The sequence below is a fragment of the Podarcis raffonei genome, chromosome 16, assembly GCF_027172205.1.
Source record: "Podarcis raffonei isolate rPodRaf1 chromosome 16, rPodRaf1.pri, whole genome shotgun sequence".
In the NCBI taxonomy this organism is placed as follows: domain Eukaryota; kingdom Metazoa; phylum Chordata; class Lepidosauria; order Squamata; family Lacertidae; genus Podarcis; species Podarcis raffonei.
In genome coordinates this window covers 40,993,657-41,017,634 of record NC_070617.1, presented here as the reverse complement: position 1 = coordinate 41,017,634, position 23,978 = coordinate 40,993,657, and the positions used below count along the sequence as shown (strand labels likewise).

At 42.5% G+C, this 23,978-nt stretch overlaps 1 protein-coding gene across 10 annotated transcripts in view; it reads right to left on the bottom strand.

The window, feature by feature from the left end:
• The window catches only part of KNTC1 (kinetochore associated 1), a 90,830-nt gene that overhangs the window by 33,813 nt on the left and 33,039 nt on the right, over positions 1-23,978 (bottom strand). For all 10 annotated transcript variants that reach the window (XR_008328099.1, XM_053369985.1, XM_053369988.1 and 7 more), the window contains 19 exons: positions 23,034-23,177; positions 18,509-18,607; positions 18,273-18,376; positions 16,649-16,754; positions 16,158-16,292; positions 15,578-15,700; positions 15,322-15,391; positions 15,163-15,230; positions 14,049-14,293; positions 13,716-13,888; positions 13,456-13,556; positions 12,768-12,909; positions 10,049-10,105; positions 8,495-8,658; positions 7,686-7,790; positions 7,321-7,449; positions 6,455-6,571; positions 5,702-5,811; positions 3,451-3,658 (listed from right to left, as the gene is read on the bottom strand). Coding sequence is in view for 9 of the 10 variants with exons in the window: in XM_053369985.1 (XP_053225960.1) it covers positions 3,451-3,658; positions 5,702-5,811; positions 6,455-6,571; positions 7,321-7,449; positions 7,686-7,790; positions 8,495-8,658; positions 10,049-10,105; positions 12,768-12,909; positions 13,456-13,556; positions 13,716-13,888; positions 14,049-14,293; positions 15,163-15,230; positions 15,322-15,391; positions 15,578-15,700; positions 16,158-16,292; positions 16,649-16,754; positions 18,273-18,376; positions 18,509-18,607; positions 23,034-23,177 (2,400 nt within the window). In the remaining variant the exon portion in view is untranslated. The remainder of the gene's footprint in view (positions 1-3,450; positions 3,659-5,701; positions 5,812-6,454; positions 6,572-7,320; positions 7,450-7,685; positions 7,791-8,494; positions 8,659-10,048; positions 10,106-12,767; positions 12,910-13,455; positions 13,557-13,715; positions 13,889-14,048; positions 14,294-15,162; positions 15,231-15,321; positions 15,392-15,577; positions 15,701-16,157; positions 16,293-16,648; positions 16,755-18,272; positions 18,377-18,508; positions 18,608-23,033; positions 23,178-23,978) is intronic.

The window sequence follows — 23,978 nt, the reverse complement described above, 5'->3', positions numbered from 1 at the left end:
GATCAGTAAGAGTACGAAAAAATGGTAGGACAATTGGTTAAGGTATAAAGTTGTAAATTCGATGAAAATCAACCTAAATGTTATAATGAAAAAGGGGTAAGGATATGCTGAACTAATGTTATGACTGGGAATACAAAAAAGGGAGGCGTGAGGAGGTCAAAGAAATAAGCGAATGAGAATTTTGAAAAAATGAGAAAATTGAGTTGGTTTTTAATTTTTTCTTTTTTTTCTCTTCTTTTTTTCCTGTTGTTATGTGTTTGAGTGTTTTTTCTTCTTTTTGATGTATTTTCTGTGGTTTTTCTGTTTTTGTATGCATTTTTTTCCAGTTATGATTATTCTTTGCTTTATTTGTGAAAATTTTAATAAATATCTATTAAAAAAAAATTAAGGGAGAGAAGAATAACAGTGACCTCATTGTGGGAGTTTACTATAGATCCCCAAGCCAAACGGAGGACATAGATGATGCCTTCCTGGAACAGATGGCCAAGCATGCAAAAGGAAGGGAGATAGTAGTAATGGGGGACTTCAATTACCCGGCTATTTGCTGGATATCAAACTCAGCCAAGAGCATAAGGTCAAACAGATTCCTCACTGGCCTTGCAGACAACTTCATTGTCCAGAAAGTGGGAGAAGCAACAAGAGGAACAGCCATTTTAGATCTGGTCCTAACCAATGTTGAGGACCTGGTTAGTGGGGTAGAAGTGGAAGGATCATTAGGCGCGAGTGATCATGCTCTTCTGAAGTTTACTATACAGCGGAAAGGAGCAGCCAAGCATACTAGGACTCAATTTCTTGACTTTAAGAAAGCCGACTTCATAAAACTTAGGGAAGTGCTGGGTGAGATCCCATGGACAGTAATACTAAAAGGAAAGGGAGTTCATGATGGCTGGGAGTTTGTTAAGAGGGAGATAGTAAAAGCACAACTTCAGGCAATACCAATGAGACGGAAACATGGAAGGTGCCTAAAGAAGCCAGGGTGGCTATCTAAAGAACTTTTAACTGAGTTAAGATTAAAAAAGGATGTGTACAAAAAATGGAAAAGGGGGGAAACCACCAAAGAGGAATTCAAACAAATAGCCAGCACGTGTAGACACAAAGTCAGAAAAGCTAAAGCACAGAATGAACTCAGGCTTGCTAGAGAGGTTAAAAGCAACAAAAAAGGCTTTTATGGGTATGTTCGTAGCAAAAGGAAGAACAAAGAAACAGTGGGGTCACTCAGAGGAGAAGATGGTGAAATGCAAACAGGGGACACAGAAAGGGCTGAACTCCTCAATGCCTTCTTTGCCTCAGTCTTCTCCGATAAAGAAAACAATGCCCGACCTGAAGAATTTGGAGCAAATGATTCAGCAGAGGAAACACAGCCCAGAATAACTAAGGAGATAGTACAAGAATACTTGGCTAGTTTAGATGTATTCAAGTCTCCAGGGCCAGATGAACTGCATCCAAGAGTATTAAAAGAACTGCCAGATGTGATCTCAGAACCACTGGCAGTCATCTTTGAGAATTCCTGGAGAACAGGCGAAGTCCCGGCAGACTGGAGGAGGGCAAATGTTGTCCCTATTTTCAAAAAGGGGAAAAGAGAGGACCCAAATAATTACCGCCCAGTCTGTCTGACATCAATACCAGGGGAAGATTCTGGAGCAGATCATTAAGCAAACAGTCTGTGAGCACCTAGAAAGGAATGCTGTGATCACCAATAGTCAGCATGGATTTCTGAAAAATAAGTCATGTCAGACTAACCTGATCTCGTTTTTTGACAGAATTACAAGCCTGGTAGATGAAGGGAACGCAGTGGATGTAGCCTACCTTGATTTCAGCAAGGCATTTGACAAGGTGCCCCATGATATTCTTGTAAAGAAGCTGGTAAAATGCGGTCTTGACTATGCTACCACTCAGTGGATTTGTAACTGGCTGACTGACCGAACCCAAAGGGTGCTCATCAATGGTTCCTCTTCATCCTGGAGAAGAGTGACTAGTGGGGTGCCACAGGGTTCTGTCTTGGGCCAGGTCTTATTCAACATCTTTATCAACGACTTGGATGATGGACTCAAGGGCATCCTGATCAAATTTGCAGACGACAGCAAACTGGGAGGGGTGGCTAATACCCCAGAGGACAGGATCACACTTCAAAACGACCTTGACAGATTAGAGAACTGGGCCAAAACAAACAAGATGAATTTTAACAGGGAGAAATGTAAAGTATTGCACTTGGGCAAAAAAAAAATGAGAGGCACAAATACAAGATGGGTGACACCTGGCTTGAGAGCAGTACATGTGAAAAGGATCTAGGAGTCTTGGTTGACCACAAACTTGACATGAGCCAACAGTGTGACGCGGCAGCTAAAAAAGCCAATGCAATTCTGGGCTGCATCAATAGGAGTATAGCATCTAGATCAAGGGAAGTAATAGTGCCACTGTATTCTGCTCTGGTCAGACCTCACCTGGAGTACTGTGTCCAGTTCTGGGCACCACAGTTCAAGAAGGACACTGACAAACTGGAACGTGTCCAGAGGAGGGCAACCAAAATGGTCAAAGGCCTGGAAACGATGCCTTATGAGGAACGGCTAAGGGAGCTGGGCATGTTTAGCCTGGAGAAGAGGAGGTTAAGGGGTGATATGATAGCCATGTTCAAATATATAAAAGGATGTCACATAGAGGAGGGAGAAAGGTTGTTTTCTGCTGCTCCAGAGAAGCGGACACGGAGCAATGGATCCAAACTACAAGAAAGAAGATTCCACCTAAACATTAGGAAGAAATTCCTGACAGTAAGAGCTGTTTGACAGTGGAATTTGCTGCCAAGGAGTGTGGTGGAGTCTCCTTCTTTGGAGGTCTTTAAGCAGAGGCTGGACAACCATATGTCAGGAGTGCTCTGATGGTGTTTCCTGCTTGGCAGGGGGTTGGACTCGATGGCCCTTGTGGTCTCTTCCAACTCTATGATTCTATGATTCTATGATAACCAGGTTCTCTCATAACCAGGGTTTGCTAACCAGATTCACACCCTGGTTTAGATGGAACAAAGTTAAATACTAACCATTCCAAGGTCAAATTCACATGCAGCTATTAAGTGCATGCAATGATCACATGTGGCAGGGACAGCAAATTGAGCACAACTTGTGACTCTTGGAGACTGTAATGTTGGGCATCTATCTTCTGTAATGAAGTATTAAATAAAAGTTAGTTGCTCTGGAGGTACTTTCCTGAGATGGGTCTAGCGGGCTGTCATAATCTAGTTAAGAGCAGGTTGGTCTGTGGATGGCCTCATTTTAAAAGCGGCGGGGTTGAAACTAGACAGTTTCGGCCTCTTCCTTCTAATTAGTATGAAAAATTATTTGCAAAAAACTGTTAGTCTTAATCAGTCTATCCTTCTAATTAATACTGCCCTATTCCATACAATGGAATAGAAATTGTGGAATTTAGGTTTGGGGAATAAACATAGCCTGTAAGTTTTACCTTGTGCAACATTACACTGAGGCTTGTAACCAAGTCAGTAGTGCTTTTCAGAAGAGGGATTGTTTCTGCAGCTCTGGCCACTACCAATGCTTGAGTCTGATTCCCAGAATGCCCCCCCAAATACCCTTCAGCATGACTCATGCTAGCATTCTGGAGGTGTGTTTCAATGCAAAGCTGCAAAGCTGAATCAGTATCCAACTGGAAAGTGCTGAAAAGAAAAGAAAAAAGCACATGGAACTGGAGGGATACAACAACAAAATATGTATCTTTATTCATAAAACCAATGATTCAGTCAGGGAGTATGTTTTGAATACAGTAAGAGTTGGGAATATTTTTCTGAGGGCCTCTCCAAACATCTTTTCTATTGTACATTCATGATGATTTGGTATCAGAGCAGTTATACACAATTCTATTTATTTATTATTAAAAAGTGAATTTCACTTATATAAATTAAGTTAGAAATAACAGCCAATCACAAACAGCTTACATAAATCAAATTAATTTAACCACATCCAAAATTAATAAATTAAATCTTAACTTCCGGTGCAATGCATACAGAACAAAGAAATGTTCCATTGACTAAAAAAATATTTCTGGGACGTTAAGCTTAATTACAAAAAAGGAGGCCGGATGTTAACAATGGAATCAATAGTCAACACACAATCTGGAAGATGGTGTCTAGCCTTAAAGTTCATTTTATCAAAGATGTATTTAATATGGAGAATTAGGTAAAGGTAAAGGGACCCCTGGCTGATAAGTCCAGGCACAGCCAACTCTGGGGTTGCGGCGCTCATCTTGCTTTACTGGCCGAGGGAGCTGGCGTTTGTCCGCAGACAGCTTCCGGGTCATGTGGCCAGCATGACTAAGCCGCTTCTGGTGAACCAGAGCAGCGCACGGAAACACTGTTTACCTTCCCGCCGGAGCGATACCTATTTATCTACTTGCACTTTGACGTGCTTTCGAACTGCTAGGTTGGCAGGAGCAGGGACCGAGCAATGGGAGCTCACCCCGTCGCGGGGATTCAAACCGCCGACCTTCTGATCAGCAAGTCCTAGGCTCTGTGGTTTAGACCACAGCACCACTTGCGTCTCATTGAGAATTGGCACAGTCCAGATTTTGCATTTTCAAAAATTACTAGTCTGTTTTAATTTTAATCATGTTTCTGGTGAAGTAGTCAAACTGAAAGAGAAACTCAGGTGATATCAGATCATCATACAACTCATGGTTAAAAGGCTACATCTAATTTGTAAGCAGCATTACAGTGGTACCTCTGGATACAAATGGGATCCAATCCGGATCCCCGTTCACATCCTGAAGCGAACGTAACCCGCGTCTGTGCGGGTCGCGATTCGCCGATTCCGCGCATGCGCATGACTTCATTTTGACCGTCTGCGTATGCATGAGCGGCAAAACCCGAAAGTAACGCATTCCGTTACTTCCTGGTTGCTGCGAAGTGCAACCCAAAAGCGCTCAACCTGAAGCACATCTAACCCAAGGTATGACTGTACAGCAATTCCAGAGAAAGGATATGATAGTAGTGAAGTTCCGTTTTCAATAGCTTTTGCGCCTGCAAAAGTTTCAGGGTGGGCATATTGCTTCATTTATCACTGCATGACCTGTAACTTCCTGCTGAAATCCTGTCATTTTTTTTAACAACAAATCCTTTATTTTAATGGGGGGGGGTGTTGCTGCTTTTGTTGTGCTAAAGTGCAAGAGTGGCCCTTCCAGATGACAATAATACAGTAACACTGAGGAAGCTTTGCAGAGCAGGTAGTAACATGGAAGGATGTGTGGACAGTCCTATATAAATCCAGCACTAATGAACATACACAAGACCATAAGAATAGCCCAGATGGATCAGGACAGTGGTCCATCTAGTCCAGCATCCTGTTCTCACTGTGGCCAACCAGATGCCTTTGGGAAGGAAAATCTGAGCACTCTCTCCTTCTGTGGTATCCAGAAGCATGACTGCCTTCGACCGTGGCCAGGAGCCATTGATAACCTTAGCTACCATGAAATATTATTGCGCTAATGATGTGTTACAGAACACATCTCTTTTAAAAAACCCAGTTCAGAGGGCCTATTAAGCAGACATTTTATTTATTTTATTTCATTTCATTTCATTACTTGATTGTAAAACACACACACACACCTCAGAGCAGTTTACAAATGATATTTCTAAATTATTTTAACAAACGTTTATGGAATAAAATGGTGTTTTTATAGCAAGAATGATATTTAGCTTTCTTACCTGCAGTATTTTAGTATGAGATCTGTATCCACATTTGGATGCTGTACCAAAGTTCTTAGAAGCTCTTTCTTCCTTACTGAGGGCATTCTAAATAAATCCTGGAAAGAGATCTATAAACAAAATGCCAAATTTAATAAAATGGAAGTGGTGAAAACACCATTGCCTGATGAAGAACAGAATGTCTCTCCCCTCAAGTTCTTCCTCTGGAGCAGCTCCTTCTCCACTACTTGTTTGAGCTTCACACATCCACTTCTGTTTTGGCACAAAGAATTGATCTAAGCTTCCTTGTCTGGAGCGGAATGCTGTTATGGACATGCCTTTAGACAGAGGGCGTCTTAGTAATCAGGTGGGTTTTAGCCAAACTTGGCACCTGGAAGTGGGGGCTCCGTTCTAAGCGGCCCTATCTCTCCAATTTAAAATTATATCAGCAGCAAATGCTGCAACTCATTTACTCTGGAGCATGCACAAGGACTTAGGCAAAACAACTCTAGAGTAAGTGTACTGAAGGGTAAAGTAAATGTTCTTACATGTTTGTGCAGCAGTAAGTGGTCCAGTCACTCATTTTACGTCATGAGCAGATTACAAAAAGTCACCAAACTTCAACAGAAAATGTGCAGCAGCAAGGTTTGGAGGAATATTTATCATCATATATATGTGCAAATATTCTCTGGTCAAAGAGCCAATTTAAGAATCAGCTCCCACGAAATGTAAATAAACCATTTGATCCAAATTCAAATGCAAAAAAGCACTCACACCAAGTTTACCAAGCTGAATACCCCATTCAGCATCTGTGATTAATTCTTCAAATGCTTGTTTCTCGTTTGTCTCATCATAGTGACTGGCTAGCTGCACTCCAACAAGACCAACTGCCTGTTTGTGGGGGAAAGAAATTGTAATGAAGAAAAACACAAGTGTACTTGCAATCATTCACAAACCCTTCAGGTATTTTTAAAAGGAAACCTCCTCATGCTTTTGTATCTTATTGCTTATGCTATCATTCAATTAGACTTTTCTCATATTATACTGGTTTTTATTTTTCCTTAACTATCTAATCAATGAATAAAAACAAAAAAGGGGAAAAATATATCTCTGCAACAGATCACATCAATCTGTAGTGCAGTATCATATGCTGCAAGAGTAGATAAGTCTTCCAACAAATGAACAATTGGGGGAGATGTAAGTTCCTTCCAGTGTCATGACGCCAGCCTTTTGGTCACCAACAGAGCACACAAAGCCCACTAAACTATGGCATGACCACTAGGTGGTGATAAGAAGCGTATGTTTTCGCTTTGAAGTGACGTTGCCCAGTACGTTTAAACTTGGGGAACGCTGGTTCATTAAAATTAACCAGAATTCCTCTTTACATCCATTCTCAGGGGAACCCTGATTTAAAAGGTCATTTATGATCTTGGCTAAACAAATCATTATTTACAAATGGAAGCAGATTCTTCAGATCTCATCTTTGCAACTGTGCTGGAGAAGTGGAGGGAAGCATAAGAACACAAGAACCACCTCCTACATGTGGCCAGAGGAATCCTGTTCTCACAGTGGCCAACCAGACACTTATGGGAAGCCCAGAAACAAGGCATAACTAAATGAAAATTTTTTAAACAACTTACCAGAATCTTGCTGTAATTCTGTGACGTGTTATTTATGACGTCCCAGAGCTTTTTAAATACATCATCTTTGGACAACAAAGTGCAGTAACCCAGTGCAAGGTTGTGGTCTATCAGGTGGCTGTTGAAAACCTTTGGAAGTAAAAATACTTTAAAGTAAGCTCTTTTTAAAAATAGTCTGCCTTAATTTAAATTTTCTGTAAATCAGGAAAGGATATGGCATTTGGCAAACAAAGGGCACCATCCCCCAAGAAAGTTCTCCTGCACAAGCATCAACAAATGAATGGGAACTGCAAAAGAGCTAAGGAGAGGAAATCAGATGCCCTGCAAAGCCATTTCCTCCTCACAATACATGCTTACATGCTCACCTTGTGCAATAGGCCCATAATGATGCTTTTAATTAGTGAAGTAGATCTTTGAATCAGTGTTAAGAAGAATGTTCTGGCATCATCCAGTGTCTTCCGGTCATACAGCTGATGGACAGAGAATAATATACTGGAACGATTTTGTTGCTATGAAAACATGTGTCATACACATTACAAGCATCACAAACAAGATCCAAACATGGCAAAGCTGTTTGGCTCTTAGGAGCAGAGCCTGAGCTGTAGTGCAATTGGACAGCAGCCCAGTCAGATCACTGCACCCAGCTGCTTTAAGTAATATCTTGCCCTCCACTCACACACTCTGCAAACACCTTCATAGGCAGGGAACTAGGAGGAGTAAAACTAGACATAACCCCATTCACACACTCAGCAATTACATTAATGTCATTTCTATGATGTAAATAGCAAGTGTAGGGGAAGGGGTCTTGATATAGATCAAGACCATGGTGGCTGCTTTTCATCTTTTGCCTCTTCTGCAGTATTGATCCAGATAGAAGGCCCCATGTCTGCTATTTGCATGGGAAGGAACACTTATGGATCACAGTTATATAATGGCTGCCACTGGCACAAAATGCAAACCTTACTTCCCATGCAAATAGGATATTGCCAGGCGCTTGATCCAAGACTACAGCCGGGGCAGAGAGTCCAAGCCTCACTACTGTCACCGCCCCCCACCTGCTATGTCTATTCACACAAATGCTAATCGAGTAAAAGGTGTCCTATCCAGTTTGGCCTTAGGCACAAGCCTAAAGTAGACCTCACTAGAGTAGGTTCCTTGCAGATCCGGCACATACCTTTTCACACAGACTAATTTCCACGCTGTTTGATGTCATATGCTGCAAGAACGACCCAAAAGCAGAGGCAATTAGCCCCAAAGCCAACTCTAATTGGCCAAATTCTTGTAAGCTGCTGAGCAGAACAAAGATGGGATTCCCGCATGATAGGCAAACATCCATTCCTAGAGGGGAAAGTTACAGAATGTTGTAAGAATGACAATTGGGCTTATATTGGAAATTATGGATTTGTAGGGCACACTGTAGGGAGCTAACTTGGCAAGGTACCCACTGAAGAAAAAAGGGGGGGCAGTGGTAACACTCCTGATTGACTTCAGCGGATCTGAAACCAGAACCAAAAGATGGCCTGCAAGACAGAGGAAATAAAGTGCAAACAGCAATCAACCAGTAGGCACACTCTGATCAATGTCTTCCCAGAGGTCCAGCCCGCTGAGCATACACACAGGTATGTGTGTGTAGGATTGTGGCCTAAAGCTACTCCCACCTGGACTACTTCAATGCGCTCTACGTGGAGCTACCTTTGAAGGTGACTACAACTAATCCAGAATGCGGCAGCTAGACTGGTGACTGGGAGTGGCCGCCTAAACCACGTAACAGCAGAATTAAAACACCTAAATTGGCGCCCAGTATGTTTCCGAGCACAATTCAAAGTGTTTAGGACCTTTAAAGCCCTAAACGGCCTCGGCCTCAGTATACCTGAAGGAGCGTCTCCACCCCCATCGTTCAGCCCAGACACTGAGGTCCAGCTCTGAGAGCCTTCTGGCAGTTCCCTCACTGCAAGAAGTGAAGTTACAGGGAACCAGGCAGAGGGCCTTCTCGGTAGTGGCGTCTGCCCTGTGGAACACCCTCCCATCAGATGTCATGGAAACAAACAACTATCTGACTTTTAAAAGACATCTGAAGGCAGCCCTTTTTAAGGACGTTTTTAATGTCTGGTGTTTTATTGTATTTTTAATATTTTGTTGGAAGCCGCCCAGAGTGGCTGGGGAAACCCAGCCAGGTGGGCAGGGTATAAAGAATAAATTATTATTATTATTATTATTATTATTATTATTATTATTATTATTACTACTACTACTACTACTAACAAGCATCCATGCCAGGATTCAAGTAACTGAGCAACTATCTCCCCATATACAAGGGCATTCTGGACTTGTATTTTAATCTATAGGCAAATATAAGAAAAGGCCTTAGAAATGACATTTGCACAGACATTTTGTTATAATGCAGAAAGGAACACTTTTCTAAAGCTCTGCCAGCTTTAAAACAGGTTGTAGGGGCTAGGGCAATCTGTGCTAAAAAGGGGTTTAAAAATCCTACAGGTCATATTGAAGCCCCTGAGCATATCTAAAGTAACTATTTGAATAGTAACCTAATCATTTATTCTTAAACAGATTGTGTGAGTCAAATAACTAGTTAAAACTCAAGGATTTACAACAGAAAAGGAAAAAAGAAAATGTGTTAAGCAACACTATGCCTTTCTACTTCTGGACTACTAAGGATTTAAATATATACTTTTGTCCCTATAGCTGTAACCACTTTTTCATGTAATACCTTGTTTGAATGGACAATATGCCAAACTGTTTGAGTCCAGAGGATACATCTTCCAGTCTGCAAAAGAAAGGTAGCAACTGTATCCAAATACTTTGGTACACTGTCAGCAGTTTAGATAATAATCCTCCTTCTCCAAATACAGTGGACGCTCAGGTTGGGAACGTGATCTGTGCGGGATGCACATTCGCAACCCACAGCGGTGCATCTGCGCACGCGTGGGTTGCAATTTGGTCTTCTGCGCATGCGCGACCGCTGAAACCTGGAAGTAATCCGTTCCAGTACTTTCAGGTTTCAGTGGTCCGCAACCTGAAAAAACGCAATCTGAAGCATCTGTAACCCGAGATATGACTACAGTGGTATGTTGGTTTACAACTATAATCCTTACCGGAGGTTCGTTCGTAAACCAAAACAGGTTGTAACCCAAGGCGCACTTTTGTCAATGGGGCCTCCCAAAAAAAAGTTCATAATCCAAAAAAATGGGTTGTAATCCAAAAAAAGTTGCAAACCAGGACACGCACTTCCGAGTTTGATGTGTTTGTAATCCAAAACGTATGGAAACCAGACAGTTTGCAAACCAAGGTACCACTGTAACCATGTTAGCAAACCCTGAAGCTTGGATGAATTAGATTGGAACCATCACTTAAAGTTTATGGAGTTCAAAGGCTTTATTCATGCAGAAACTAGTTACAGGATGAGTGGAAATAGATGAGAAATATCAGTACAGTGGTGCCTCGCAAGACGAAATTAATTCGTTCCGCAAGTTTTTTCTTCTTGTGAATTTTTCGTCTTGCGAAGCACGGTTTCCCATAGGAATGCATTGAAAATCAATCAATGCATTCCTATGGAAACCGCCTTCAGACCAGGTCCGGGGACAGTCTGTCCCCCGACCTCTTCTGAAGGCTGGGGGGGACGACAAGGGCTTTTCTTCCCACCGCCAGCCTTCAGAAGGCTGTTCTGAAGGCTGGCGATGGGAAGAAAAGCCCTTCTCCCCACCTCCCGCCCCGCAAGCTCCGGGGACAGGAGGGCTTTCCTCCCGACTGCCAGCATTTTAAAAGCCCCCAGGACAGCGGAGACTTCTCCGTTGTCCCTGGGGCTTTTAAAATGCTGGCGGGCGGCAGCTAAGCCTTCGCTCCCGCCCGCCAGCATTTTCAGATCGCCCCGGGACAGCGGGGAAGTCTCCGTTGTCCTGGGGGCTTTTAAAATGCTGGCGGGCGGCAGCGAAAGTCTTTGCTCCCGATGGCCAGCATTTAAAAGAGGTCCCCGGGGATTTCCCTATGGGCTTTCTTCTTGCGAAGCAAGCCCATAGGGAAATTCGTTTTGCGAAGCGCCTTCAAAACGGAAAACCCTTTCGTCTAGCGGGTTTTCCGTCTTGCGAGGCGTTCGTCTTGCGGGGCACCACTGTAAATCACATTGTGCAAGTTGGAGTTAACTCTTTATTAGCAAAACCAGATGTGCACAAGAGTGTCGGGCCTAATGAGCACAGCAACACATCTCTGGCAGGTCCTGCCCCTATGAAGCAGTTGCAGCGATTTATACGATCTGAAGAGAAACCAGAGTATCTGAAGAGAAACCAGAGATTGAAGATCCCTGCCTCTCCAAAGCTGTTGAAGTCCCCTCCTCTCCAGGGTCCCCCCCTGCAAGGAATCAGAGACTACATCTGTGTGTCTCCAACCTCACCTCCACCCTTTTTCTGCCTCTTCTGCTTCTGGGAGACAAGGGTGGAGGGGAAGACACCTGTCATCAGCCAGCCTCATCTCTGCCTCTTGGTCTCTTCTCCCCTGCTTCACTTTCTGCCTCCAATTCTGAACCTCTCCCTGCTCACTAAGCCATGTTACCTCTTCAGCTTCCGACACCTCCTTTCCCCAGTCTTCCACATTTGACGACTCATTGTTGCCCTACCACCAACCCCTGGACTCTGAGCCTTCTTCTCTTGGGGGTTTCCCAGGTGGTTCCTCCATTACCACCAGTTTTATTTTTCCTTACTTTCTTCAAGGGGGGAGGGAGAGAAAGCGCTTCTGCATTTGCACATCACAAGGCCATCAATTGCTACCACTAATGACAACTGTGTACCATCTCCATAACCAGAGGCAGCATGCCTCGGAATACAAGTTGCGCATAATCACAAATGGGGAGAGTGGTCTATTGCGCTCATGTATTATTTGTGGGCTTCCCATTGGCATCTGGTTGCGAGAACAGAATGGTAGACTAAATGGGCCCTTTGTCTGATCTTCTTATGTTCTTAACAAGCAACCCTGTCTTATCATAGCATGTGAGGGTGACTGCAGTACTATTTATTCAGGTTATTTATAATCAGCTCTCCAAATAAAATCAATCCCAGAGCAGGGTGCAACATATAGACAGACACACAAGCACTCCACACACTAAATAAAGCCACAACAATAAATAAAGAACACAGCTCCACAAGATCAACAAAGCATCTCCTCCAGTTAACTAACCAAATGCTTGTGTCACTATTCAGTCACTACTATTGACTAACATGTCCGATATTTTAACCCTGAATAGCGTAAAGGTGAACTGTAGGGATCTAAAGGGTTTGAATATTACCAATTTAGCTAGCACAAAAAAAGAATAACACAGAGTGAGATGAGGAATTGGAGAGACAGGGAAGAGGGGTGGGGAATAAAGTGCCAGAATTCCCTAAAACAGTAGTTCATATGAGAAAAGATTGTGGAAATAAGTTTAAGCTACCAAAGGTTACCTGCTTGGGTCACTAGAGATGTAGCAATTTCATACGCAGAAGGAAGCACAGAGGGCAGGTCCAGAAGTGCTCCATCTTCAGTGAAAAAGTCATTGAACATCCACTCTACATAAGAGTCTTTATCAGCTCCAAAATAGGTTGTCTAAACAAAAAGAATTAGCTATCATTTTTGTCAAAGCTCCACAAGAAAAGCAAGATGAATGAAGTAGGGAGGCACAGATATCTTGCTGGGTCCTTAACTGTCCCTCCCAAGGTGGAAGGGGGAACAGACAAAAAGGAATCAGACTAGTGTGTGGAAACACCTGTGCTTGGCTCTTGTTCATAAGGTTATAAATGGGTGGGGCTCTGAGCACACAAACACACAGCTGAAAATTGTTAAGTGGGAATCCATATTCTCCTCCTGTTTACTCCTGCGCCTGTTGTTTCTACTGAAAGTCCTTGGGGGTAAGACCCTGTCCTGTGCATAGCTGTCAACGTTTCCCTTTTCTTAAGGGAAATTCCCTTATTCCGAATAGGATTCCTCACAAGAAAAGGGAAAAGTTGTGTGAAATGTCATGTATTCAAATATTGCCATACAAAGCATCCAAACACATCCTTACTGCTTTTATTTTAGTACAACAGGGACAACTTTGATTATTAAACTGAAGAGCAAGATACCATGAACAGCAAATACTTTATTCTGCATTACCACTTTTGATATAAATCCATAGTCCTCAATTTGGCACTTTCCAAAAATTTCAAGGGCAAATGAGGTGTATTTGCAAAGCTCCAATGCATCTAAGATCAGATCTGTGAAGAGAGTGTGAATGTTTTAAATATATTTTACCTTTTTAAAAAAATACAAGAGCTCAAACAATTTTTAAGAACTCTTACTCATTTAATGTAAAAATGAATGGAAGAAACCATATTTTTTTTCAGAAGATAACAACATGTGAAGTTATTCATTACCTGGACTGCAAATAGTAACTGCTTGACATGCCATTTCATTGACCACAGCTGGAAGATTTAATCCTTTTGGCATAACCATCAGAGTACTAGAACCCAGCATATGACAAAGTTTTTGACATGCTAAGAACAGCAACTGTCCTGTTTGTTCATTAGGATGATCTTCATGAAAATCTCTTTAAGGACAAAATTTTAAAGGAAATGATTAAGGTGAGTACAAACGGACGTAAGATGTCAAAAAATAACCTCAAATAAATATAGTTAGTTAATATAGCATGCAAAACTCCAGATTGCACAGTGACTGGTAATGGCTAAGCCCAAATGTATTTTTTAAACCTGCATATATTTAGTGCCTCTTCAACTTTTCCAGCATCTAATGCTCTCAGAACCAGTTCTAAGGCCATCTCATGCTTGCTCCTCTGCAGAAGCAAAGCCAGTTTGTCAAGCTTCACATGGGACAACTGTTTCTTCATGCTGATATCTTGTAAACTGGATGCTTTTCCTTCAGTTTTCTCAAGGAGCTGAGATACTAACAATTGATTCCAATGACCTCCGACCAAAGTACAGGTATTAAAATTCTCCTAAACAAAAAGATAAAATAAGAGGGTGAAAGGAAAAATATGAAAATAATAGAATAATAGAATTGCGTAGCTTCACGTCCAGCTTTGCCCCCATAGAAACTGTATTTATTTACAGTGCTAAACACATACTTGTGCTCAAGTTCATTCATAGGGGATGAAATGTACATACTCCACTGAGAAAATAAATGAGCCACCTCATAGTGTGCAGAATAGAGCTCCACCAAATCCAGTTCTGACTCTTATGGAACTAGCAGTGATTCTCCAAGTATGCCCCCCCAAGCCCTGCTATCAGAGATGCTTTGACTCCTTGATGAGGAGCCTGTGGCACTGCAGATGTTGTAGGACACCAATTTCTTCCAGCCCCACCCAAGATGTCCAATGGTCAGGGAAGATGGGAACTGTAGTCCAGCAACATCTGGAGGGCCACAGGTTCCTCATCCCTGCTTTAGTGAAGTACTGGAGGTTGAACCCGGAACCATGTCCATGGAAGCTTGCAATCTTACTACTGAGCAATGCCATTCCCCAAACCCCTCAGGTTAGAAAGTGAAGAGGTTTGGTTCAATCATATTCAGTGATTTTCCCCAAGGGGGGACTCTAGGGTACCCAGTACCACCACCTCTTTTTTTGGCTGTTAAAAGTGTGGCACTTACTGGAAAAACTTCATGGTGAGTATCAGCACCTATTTTTCTAGAAAAAAAAGCACTGATCATATACATATATATGAAAATGATGAATTCACATATATGTGAATGATGAATGTGGGTATTTTAAAGAAATACACATACATGATTACATTTTCCCTCTAAATAATTACATTCACCTCAACCTAGAAAGCACATAAAAAAAATTTAATGCCTTATGATCCTTACCTGTAAGGCTGCAAGAGTTTTAAACAATTTAAAGTTTGTTTCATATTCCTCTTTTTTCAAAATATTTTCTGTCCAAAAAAAAGAGTGGGTTGGAGTGAATAAGAGTGGTTATTGGATGGTTTATTACAAAACCTAAAACACAATAAATGCAAGATTTACCTTTCTGACAACAACCAAGTAGGAATTCAAGGATCTCCCCAAGAATTTTTTTAATATACAGCTGCATTTTCTGTTGACAGTGGAAAGGGGACAGGAAAAAGAAAATGTGAGAATGCTCCCATCAACCTCAAAGAGCAAGATTTTACTGTTAACATTTGAGAACAGCATTGTGCTTTTAACAGGGAACATGTTTGTTTGACCTCTCTTGGGGGATAACTTACACATTATCAGCAGCAGTCAGTTTCATGGAAGTTACCTTTTCTTCAGAGTCATCTGTTTCTTTCTCTAATGTCAGTCTTCCCCATATCAACATTTTATCTGCAATTTCCACAGCTTCAGCAGGAGGCAGTGTTTTTAATAAACTTATAATATCATCCCCCTGAAAGCATACATAAAGTGTATTAATTCTATGTTCAGTCACAAACAGCTTGCCGTGGGGCACAGAGATCTACTGTTCAGAAAACACATCTGGAGACCCCTTTGGCAATGTGGCACCAGTTAAATTCTAGTTAAGTTAGATCCAGATACATTGGCAGCTGCCTTATATTAAGTCAGCTCTTTGGTCTATCTGGTTCAGTACTGTCTATACTGATTGGCAATATGGGGGTTTAGATCCTATTTGGAGATATCAGGGATCAAACCTGTGCTCTACCACTGAGCTATGGACCACTAAGTAAGATTGTGTTAATTATGTTAATTATTTCTACAATAGTTGCTAGTTGTAGAACAGCTAGCTGCTGTAGAGCACGTAACCTAATATAATTAAATATGAAGTATTTCTAATGGACAGTTTGGATATTTAAAGAAAAAAATGTAAAGAATGAGTATGTTCACACCTTTTCTTTATCAATAAGTTCCACAATCCTCCAGACATAGACATCTGCAGTGGGCAACATATATGCATTTACTATTTTCAAAGCATCTTCTAAAGAAGTATTTGAGCCTTGTTGTAGAATGTACTTTACCAGCATCTGGAAAAAGACACAAATCAGTACACTATAATACATAATACAGGCTTCCGCAACCTCGGCCCTCCAGATGCTTTTGGCCAACAACTCCCATGATCCCTAGCTAGCGGGACCAGTGGTCAGGGATGATAGGAATTGTAGTTTCAAAAAACATCTGGAGGGCCAAGGTTGAGGAAGCCTGACATAATATATTCATCACAGAACATAGTATCTTGCATATAAAGTTAAATTTTAATATGCATAAACCAAAATTGGCATATGAACAAAGGCTGTAATCTTGCAAACAATGACAGCATTCTTCAACTCAAATGATTGGGACTTATTTCTGTACATTTTACCAAAAAAAGGACCCCACTTACCATCATCACTTGTTTATCATTTAAAAGATTGGTGTCTCTTATACCATAGCTCCGCAAAAGTTTCTTCATTTCCATCAGCCTATAACCTTCTTGCAGAAGCTTCACCCTGCAGATAAAGTGTGCCTGCACTTACATTTCAGCTTCTGACAAATTGGCAGACCAATCTAATAAGCTGTTTCAGTTGCAGAAATACCACAAACAAAAGTTTGTGCCAAAGCAGCTAGAACATTCCCCAAAGGAGGCCAACCCCATATATTTCTGTCCCACTTGCAGCTTAAGCCATCTTCCCTCCACCTCTCACAAATAAATTAATCACAACAGTGCCAGGACAGGGAACCATTTCGCATGGGCATACTTCATGAGACCATATGCCACCAATGGGCAGGGCCAGGGCAGAGCAAATGCCTGCAATGACAATTAGCTATGTACTAGCCATGCAAAAGTTGGGGGCTTCTGCATTGCTCTGGCCATCTCTCGTTTCCACTAGGCAAAAGTTCGTGAGTGTATAGTCTGGAGAGAACCACAAGGCCTGGTAGACCACATTTGTTCTCTTTTCCTGAACTTCAACACCCCTGTATAATGGTACAAAATTACCCATATGAATTACAGCTAAAACCTAAGGCTGCTCTAGTAGCCTCTCACTCCTGTCTTTGCACAGCTAAGCTGTGTAAGACATGCCCAAATGGCTTCTGTTCTACCAACATTCAGGGACAGGATTTAAATTCAATTCCCACCCCGCCCAATTAAAAGTTCAGTCCTGGGAGAGCAAGCATGAAGATACTAAACCAGTTGGGCATCTGAGAGCAAGAAGAGTATGTGAGCTATTCAGTGAGGGCCCACAGCTTAGTGAGAGAGTACATGTTTTGCACGCAGGAGGCCCCACATTTGGGCATAGCATTCCTAGTGTATCCCTAATGGCATCAGGGCTTGGAGAGAACTCAGCTAGTAAGTGGAGACAATACTAGCTGGATGGACTAATGGACTGACAATAGAAAAAAGATATTGCCTGTTTACTGATGTATGAATGTAGTGCTCCTCCTTATGAGGGGGGGCTCCTGATTGATCCCAGGAATCCCCTTAAGAAACTCCCCATGTGTATATTAGTAGGGCCCCTTGACACACAGGGCTAGCCAATCACAATGCCATTCTCATCACGAAAGACAGCTCATGCGTGAAAGATTCTTATGCATTTGCAGGTGTTTTAAACAGCACTATAATACTGTTTACCCAAAGGGGGCACTGAGTGAAATTTAATATAATGACCCAGTTGGGTATCTGGCAGTCCAATGCTATGAGAGGCTTCAAGAGGCCCAAACCATCAATGCTGGCCCACTGACTATCCAACCACAGTAAGTCATTATTTTAATGTTATACAGTCTTCAAACTTTAACGAAGAGAAAAGTGAGCAGTTAAGTCAAACAAACAAGGAACAATTCCTGAAGTCACTAAGTGTTAGAGCAGAAGTAGCCAACTTGGTGGTCTTCAGATCTTGTGGACTACATAACTCTCACAAGCCCCATCCAGCTTGGTGAAGACCAAAGGACGATGGGAGTTGCAGAGGGCATCATGTTTGCTACCCCTTGTGTTTAAAGGCTAAGAGGTACACATGTGTTTGTTCTCTTACTTGTCATGGTCCATGTCCAGGTACTGTTGAACCAGCTGTTCCACTCCTGGATTCCAAGGAACCACAGCACTGTATGTTACTGCTAGCACGCCTTCAAAGATCAACTATAAAAGAAAATTTCTATGACTTATGTGCCACTGGCCTCTTCTTTCCAAACCAGAGGCGTTTCTCATCCCGCATGCATTTCAATATGAAAAGAGGGATCATTGGAACATTGGCACACTTGTCCTACTCACATCTATGTTGGACATGCAGCTCAAGACAGCGATGGCCTTTGCTTCCCACGTAGTGTCAAAGACAGAGGTCGACTGTTTACAATACCGCTCCAGGAAGTCCTAAAGAGTATTTTAAGAAAGTTTTGAAAATGTTGTGGCAAAAGTATTTCAAAAGTATTAAAAATCAACCTTTTTAAAAATAGATGCCATTCATTAGTATAATTCCTATGCAGTTTTTAGACTAGAGTCCTACACACACTTACCTCGGTAAAGGTGTTACTGCAATCTGGTAAGAAGACAGGAAGAAATTGAGGGGTACAACCTGCTTGTGATGGTTCAAGGGGTTGCTCGTGCGTAAGCCGGTGCAAACACCCGGCTGTATTGCCTGAGTGAACCTTTTCTGTCCGGACAGCCACTCACCCGTGGCTGTCTCAATCGCTGGCAGAATCCGTCAGTGGGCGTTTCTTAAACTTCTTCCAGCAAAGAAGCTCTTTGACGCCTAGTCTCCTCCTACTCTCTCTGCGTGAAAGCCTTCTGCGCAAGGAGGGCGTAGGCAGCAGAGGACCTCTACTCTCCCCGCTGGTCCCCGGCAAGGAGTCATGGGACCGCCTCGCCGCTTCCCCCATCTGCCCCCCTTCTCCACTGGTGCTACGCTGATTCTCTTCCCCAGAAGATGGGCTGCCTCTCCCCATCCCGGGACGCTCTCTGGAATCCCTCTGGATTTTGCTCTCTCCCTCCAGCACTGATGGCAGTTCCCTGACACTGCTCAAAAGAAATACATCAAGCAGGAAGGGAGAAGGAGAAAATGTACACTTGTGAAGAGATCCAGGACTTGGAACATGGAAGATTGAGAGTATATGGGTAAAAACTGTAGAATAGGGAAACAGCAAGTGGCCTTGCTGTGGGTGCTGCTACAGACCTCCAAGCCAGACTGAGGACTTGAATGATGCCTTCCTACAGCAGATTAACAAACATTCAAAAAGGAGAGCTATAGTAGTCATGGGAGACATAAACTACCCCAATATCTCTTGGAACTGTAAGGTCCAATAAATTTTTCAATTGCCCCAATGACAATTTCATTTCATGGAAGTAGCAACAAGGGGGTCATCTCTCCTGGACCTGTTCCTCACCACAGGGAGGAACTGATTGAAAACGTAGAAGTACAGGGAATCTTGGGAGGAAGTGATCATGTCCTCTTGGGTTTCATGATACAAAGGCAAGGGAAAGCCAAGTATAGTCAGACATGCACTCTGGACTTTAGGAAGGATAATTTCAAAATGCTTAAGGAACTACTGGTTGAAGTCCAACGGTTAGAAATTCTCAAAGCAAAGGGATTCCAAGGTGAATGGAAGATTCTTAAAGGTGAAATATTGAAAGCACAAAGGCAGACAATTCCAAAAAGAAAGAAAAGTGAGAGGCACCTAAAGAAACCAGTGTGTCTGCATAAGGAACTTACAGATGAGCTGAGTATGTAAGAATGGGCATTTATAAAAATAGAAGAAAGGAGAAATCAGTTGTCAACTGTTGCAAGGAGAATGTCAGGTGGGAAAAACCTCAGAATGAAATCAGGCTTGAAAGAGAGATTAAAAATAATAATGAAAGGTTTCTTTGGCTATTTCCAAGCAAGAGGAAGAACATGCAAGTAGTAAGCCTCTTGAGAGCAGAGAAATACTACTGGGTGACAGAGAAAAAGTGGAAATGCTTAACACAGACTTTGCCTCTGTCTTTACCCCAAAGAAAAGCAGTGCCCAACCTGGTGGTAACAGAATCAACAATGCAAGGAGGGAGCTGCAGCCCAAGATAAGAAAAGAAGTAGTAAGGGAACACCTGGCTACTTTAAATGAATTCAGATCTCCAGGGCCTGATGAGCTGCACCCAAGGATGCTAAAGGAGCTTGCTGATGTACTGACAGAGCCTCTGTCTATAATCTTTGAGAATTCTTGGAGAACAGGGGAGGTCCCTGCAGACTGGAGGCGGGCAAGTCTTGTTCCCATTTTCAAAAAGGGGAGGGAAGAAGACCAAGGTAAGGAAGAGGGAAACTCCGGAAAGAACTTGGAAGGGCATATTTTAAAGGTCTAAGAGCCTAAATTTCCACATTTTACTTTGCTGCATATTTTGTGATTTTGACTCTCTGCTGGGGTTTTCTCACCAAAGACTACTTGCCCCAAACTTGGATCTCCTTTATACCTATTTTTCCTAGAACCAACACTTTCCACTGTAAATAAAATGCCACCACAGTTTACAATACAAGGATTTAAACAATGCAATTATTACAAAACAAATTTAAAAAGAAACCAAGTACTAAACATAGGGCTGTGTATTTGTTGAAGACTGTACTAGGGCCAGGCGATGGATGGTTTTCAGCATCATGATACACCAGCAGCTAAATACCACAGTATACTGATATATCACAATGTCTGAATTGTATCTGGCTGCTTCTTCCTCCCCATCTTAGGGGAGGAAGAAGCAGCCAGATAAATTGCCCAGCCCTTCAGATGAGCAAGCCCCCTTGCCATACCTCTCCAGCTCATGGAAGCCAAGGTGGTAGGGTTGCTGGGGCTTCCTTAAATAAAGATCAAGCTTACTAGCTGCTTTGCTTCTCAATATTCTCTGGTTGGCCTCTGTTATTCTCTCCTACCAATAGGGAACCTATGTAAGGACTCTATATGGGCTCTTGGATACCGCATAAGGGAAAAGGGCAATTTTTTGTTTACAACAGTGGTGGCTGGGGAGCTGTGATGTATTGCCAGCTCAAAAAGTCTGAAATTGATATCAGGATCTGAATGTCATACTAGTTTCAGACACTAAATTGAAAAATCACCCAGCTCCAGACTGCACAGGAAATTATTTACAGCTACAAGCCAATACAGTTAGGCTGTATAGACAGTCTTTCACTGTGTGTGTAGTGTGATAAGAATTTCAAGGTCTTAGATATGTAATAAATGTTCATAAACGTACCAAGCAAACACGTACATAAATATATAAACTACATGTCTGAAAACCCCACAGAAAAAAAGTCCTGAACAAATGGACCTCAATTATTTCTCTGCAAGGTCAAAGTGGGAAACCTCCCCATTGTCTCTTTCCTCACGAATCTTGTCTTAAGGGCACATTTAAGATATGAATAGGGTGTGAGCCTGTGACCTGGCTCAGAAACTAAGTATTTAACATTACAAAAGACCGGCCAGGCTCCCCAGGCAATCCAATCAAGTGACCATTAAACAGGTAACCTGGCAGACAAGAGGTAAACAAATCACTCAGATTTCTACTGTAGACCGCCCTTTCTGTGATGTATGTATGCTGTATGGAGGGGTGGTCTTGGACTCCAGGGAGGGAATTTAAAATGTCTATATAAGGGCAGGCACACTTTTGTTTTGGGTTCCTCCTCCCTCCTGCGTGTGGTGAGAGAGGACCCTGTTGCAACAAATCAATAAAGATCAGGCTTACTAGCTGCTTTGCTTCTCAATATTCTCTGGTTGGCCTCTGTTATTTTCTCCTACCAATAGGAAACCTACGTAAGGACTCTATATGGGCTCTTGGATACCCCATAAGGGGGAAAAGGGCAGATTTTTGTTGACAACAGAAGGAGGCTTCCAAATAGGGGACTTCCTCCTCTTTCTGCCACTACTCTGTTGCCTCCTGCACACCAAGCCATGAGGATTCTTCACTGTGGCAATCTCATTTAATCTCTTTATATGTTTCTCCATTTGCTTTAAGCTTCACAGTCAAGCAGGTATTTCGGCAAGACTTGCCCAGGTGAACTCCAGGTAAAGGTAAAGGTAAAGGTACCCCTGCCTGTACAGGCCAGTCTTGACAGACTCTAGGGTTGTGCGCCCATCTCACTCAAGAGGCCGGGGGCCAGCGCTGTCCGGAGACACTTCCGGGTCACGTGGCCAGCGTGACATCGCTGCTCTGGAGCCAGAGCCGCACACGGAAACGCCGTTTACCTTCCCGCCAGTAAGCGGTCCCTATTTATCTACTTGCACCCGGGGGTGCTTTCGAACTGCTAGGTTGGCAGGCGCTGGGACCGAGCAGCGGGAGCGCACCCCGCCGCGGGGATTCGAACCGCCGACCTTTCGATCGGCAGGCCCTAGGCGCTGAGGCTTTTACCCACAGCGCCACCCGCGTCCCAGGTGAACTCCAGAGTAGACCACAAATCCTTTTCCAGGTCTGACACACATTATCACACTGTCTCAACCCAGCAACCTACACCCATGGAACTCCCAGGGCTACACAAGTGGAATAAGTCACGGGAGAGCACTCTAAAGGGATGTCTTGGAGTGCCTGCCCATACCAAGAAGCTACTCTTCCTTGAATCCAAACAGCATTGTCCCAAACAGAAAATGTAGAATACATCAGACTGGTGAGAAAAAAATGAAGTATTTAAATGCTGAATATTATGCAAATTAGCCTAGTTCTTTGTAAATTCATACTTTTCTACCTAAGAAAAGAAGCACCTGGCTCCCTGTAGAGGGAAATAAAGTCTTTAGTTATTTAATACTCAGAAAAGATTTTGTATTGATCTTGAATAGAGAAAGGAGCATACCTTTATGTACTGCAATAGAATTTCATCTTTCTCCAGATTATGATGATGCATGTATGGTTCAATATACTTCTCTAAGGTAGCTGGAATGAGTTCTGCTGCAAGTACTTTATCAAGCATACGAAACACAGTCCTATTTGCATTTTCCTATGAAACAAACAAAATAAAACAATAGAAGAACTAGCTATGTAGCAAGATGAGCAGAACGTAGAATTGATTGTGATACAATAACCCACCTTCTGCTCTAAAGCAGGGTTACCAAAATGTGGTCCGTGAGCTTCATTCAAATGGTCCACAGTGTGTCCACACTAAATATTCATATTGATTTTTAATTGCATTTTTATTGTTTTTAATTAATTATATTGTCTTTTATTGAACTATAATTTTAATTTTATGGAATGAAAATTGTAATACGATAAAATAGAATAAAAAAGAAGCACTAAAAATTGGCTGCTTCTAGCAGAACAGGGAAGCTAAATCCAGCCCTAAGTGGTCTACAAGAGACCAACAATTTTTAAGTACAGTGGTACCTCTGGTTGCGAACAGAATCCATTCCGGAGGCCCGTTGGCAACATGAAAATAGCGCAACCCGCAGCGGCGCATCTGCGCACACATGGGTCGCAATTTGCCGCTTCTGCGCATGACGTCATTTTGTGCATCTGTGCACATGGCGAAACCCAGAAGTAACCCTTTCCGGTACGGTACTTCAGGTTCGCCGCAGGACATAACCTGAAAGAACGTAATGTTGTAAACAAAAATTGCCCTTTTCCCTAAGAAGGGAAAAGGGCAATTTTTGTTTACAACAGTAACATGAAGCGGACATAACCAGAGGTACCATTGTAGTTCATATGGGGGGGGGTGGAGTTTAGGAACAACTGCTCAGATGATTCATTATCACACAAAAGCCACCAACTCCATCCACCAACAGGTCCATTTGATTTTGATTTT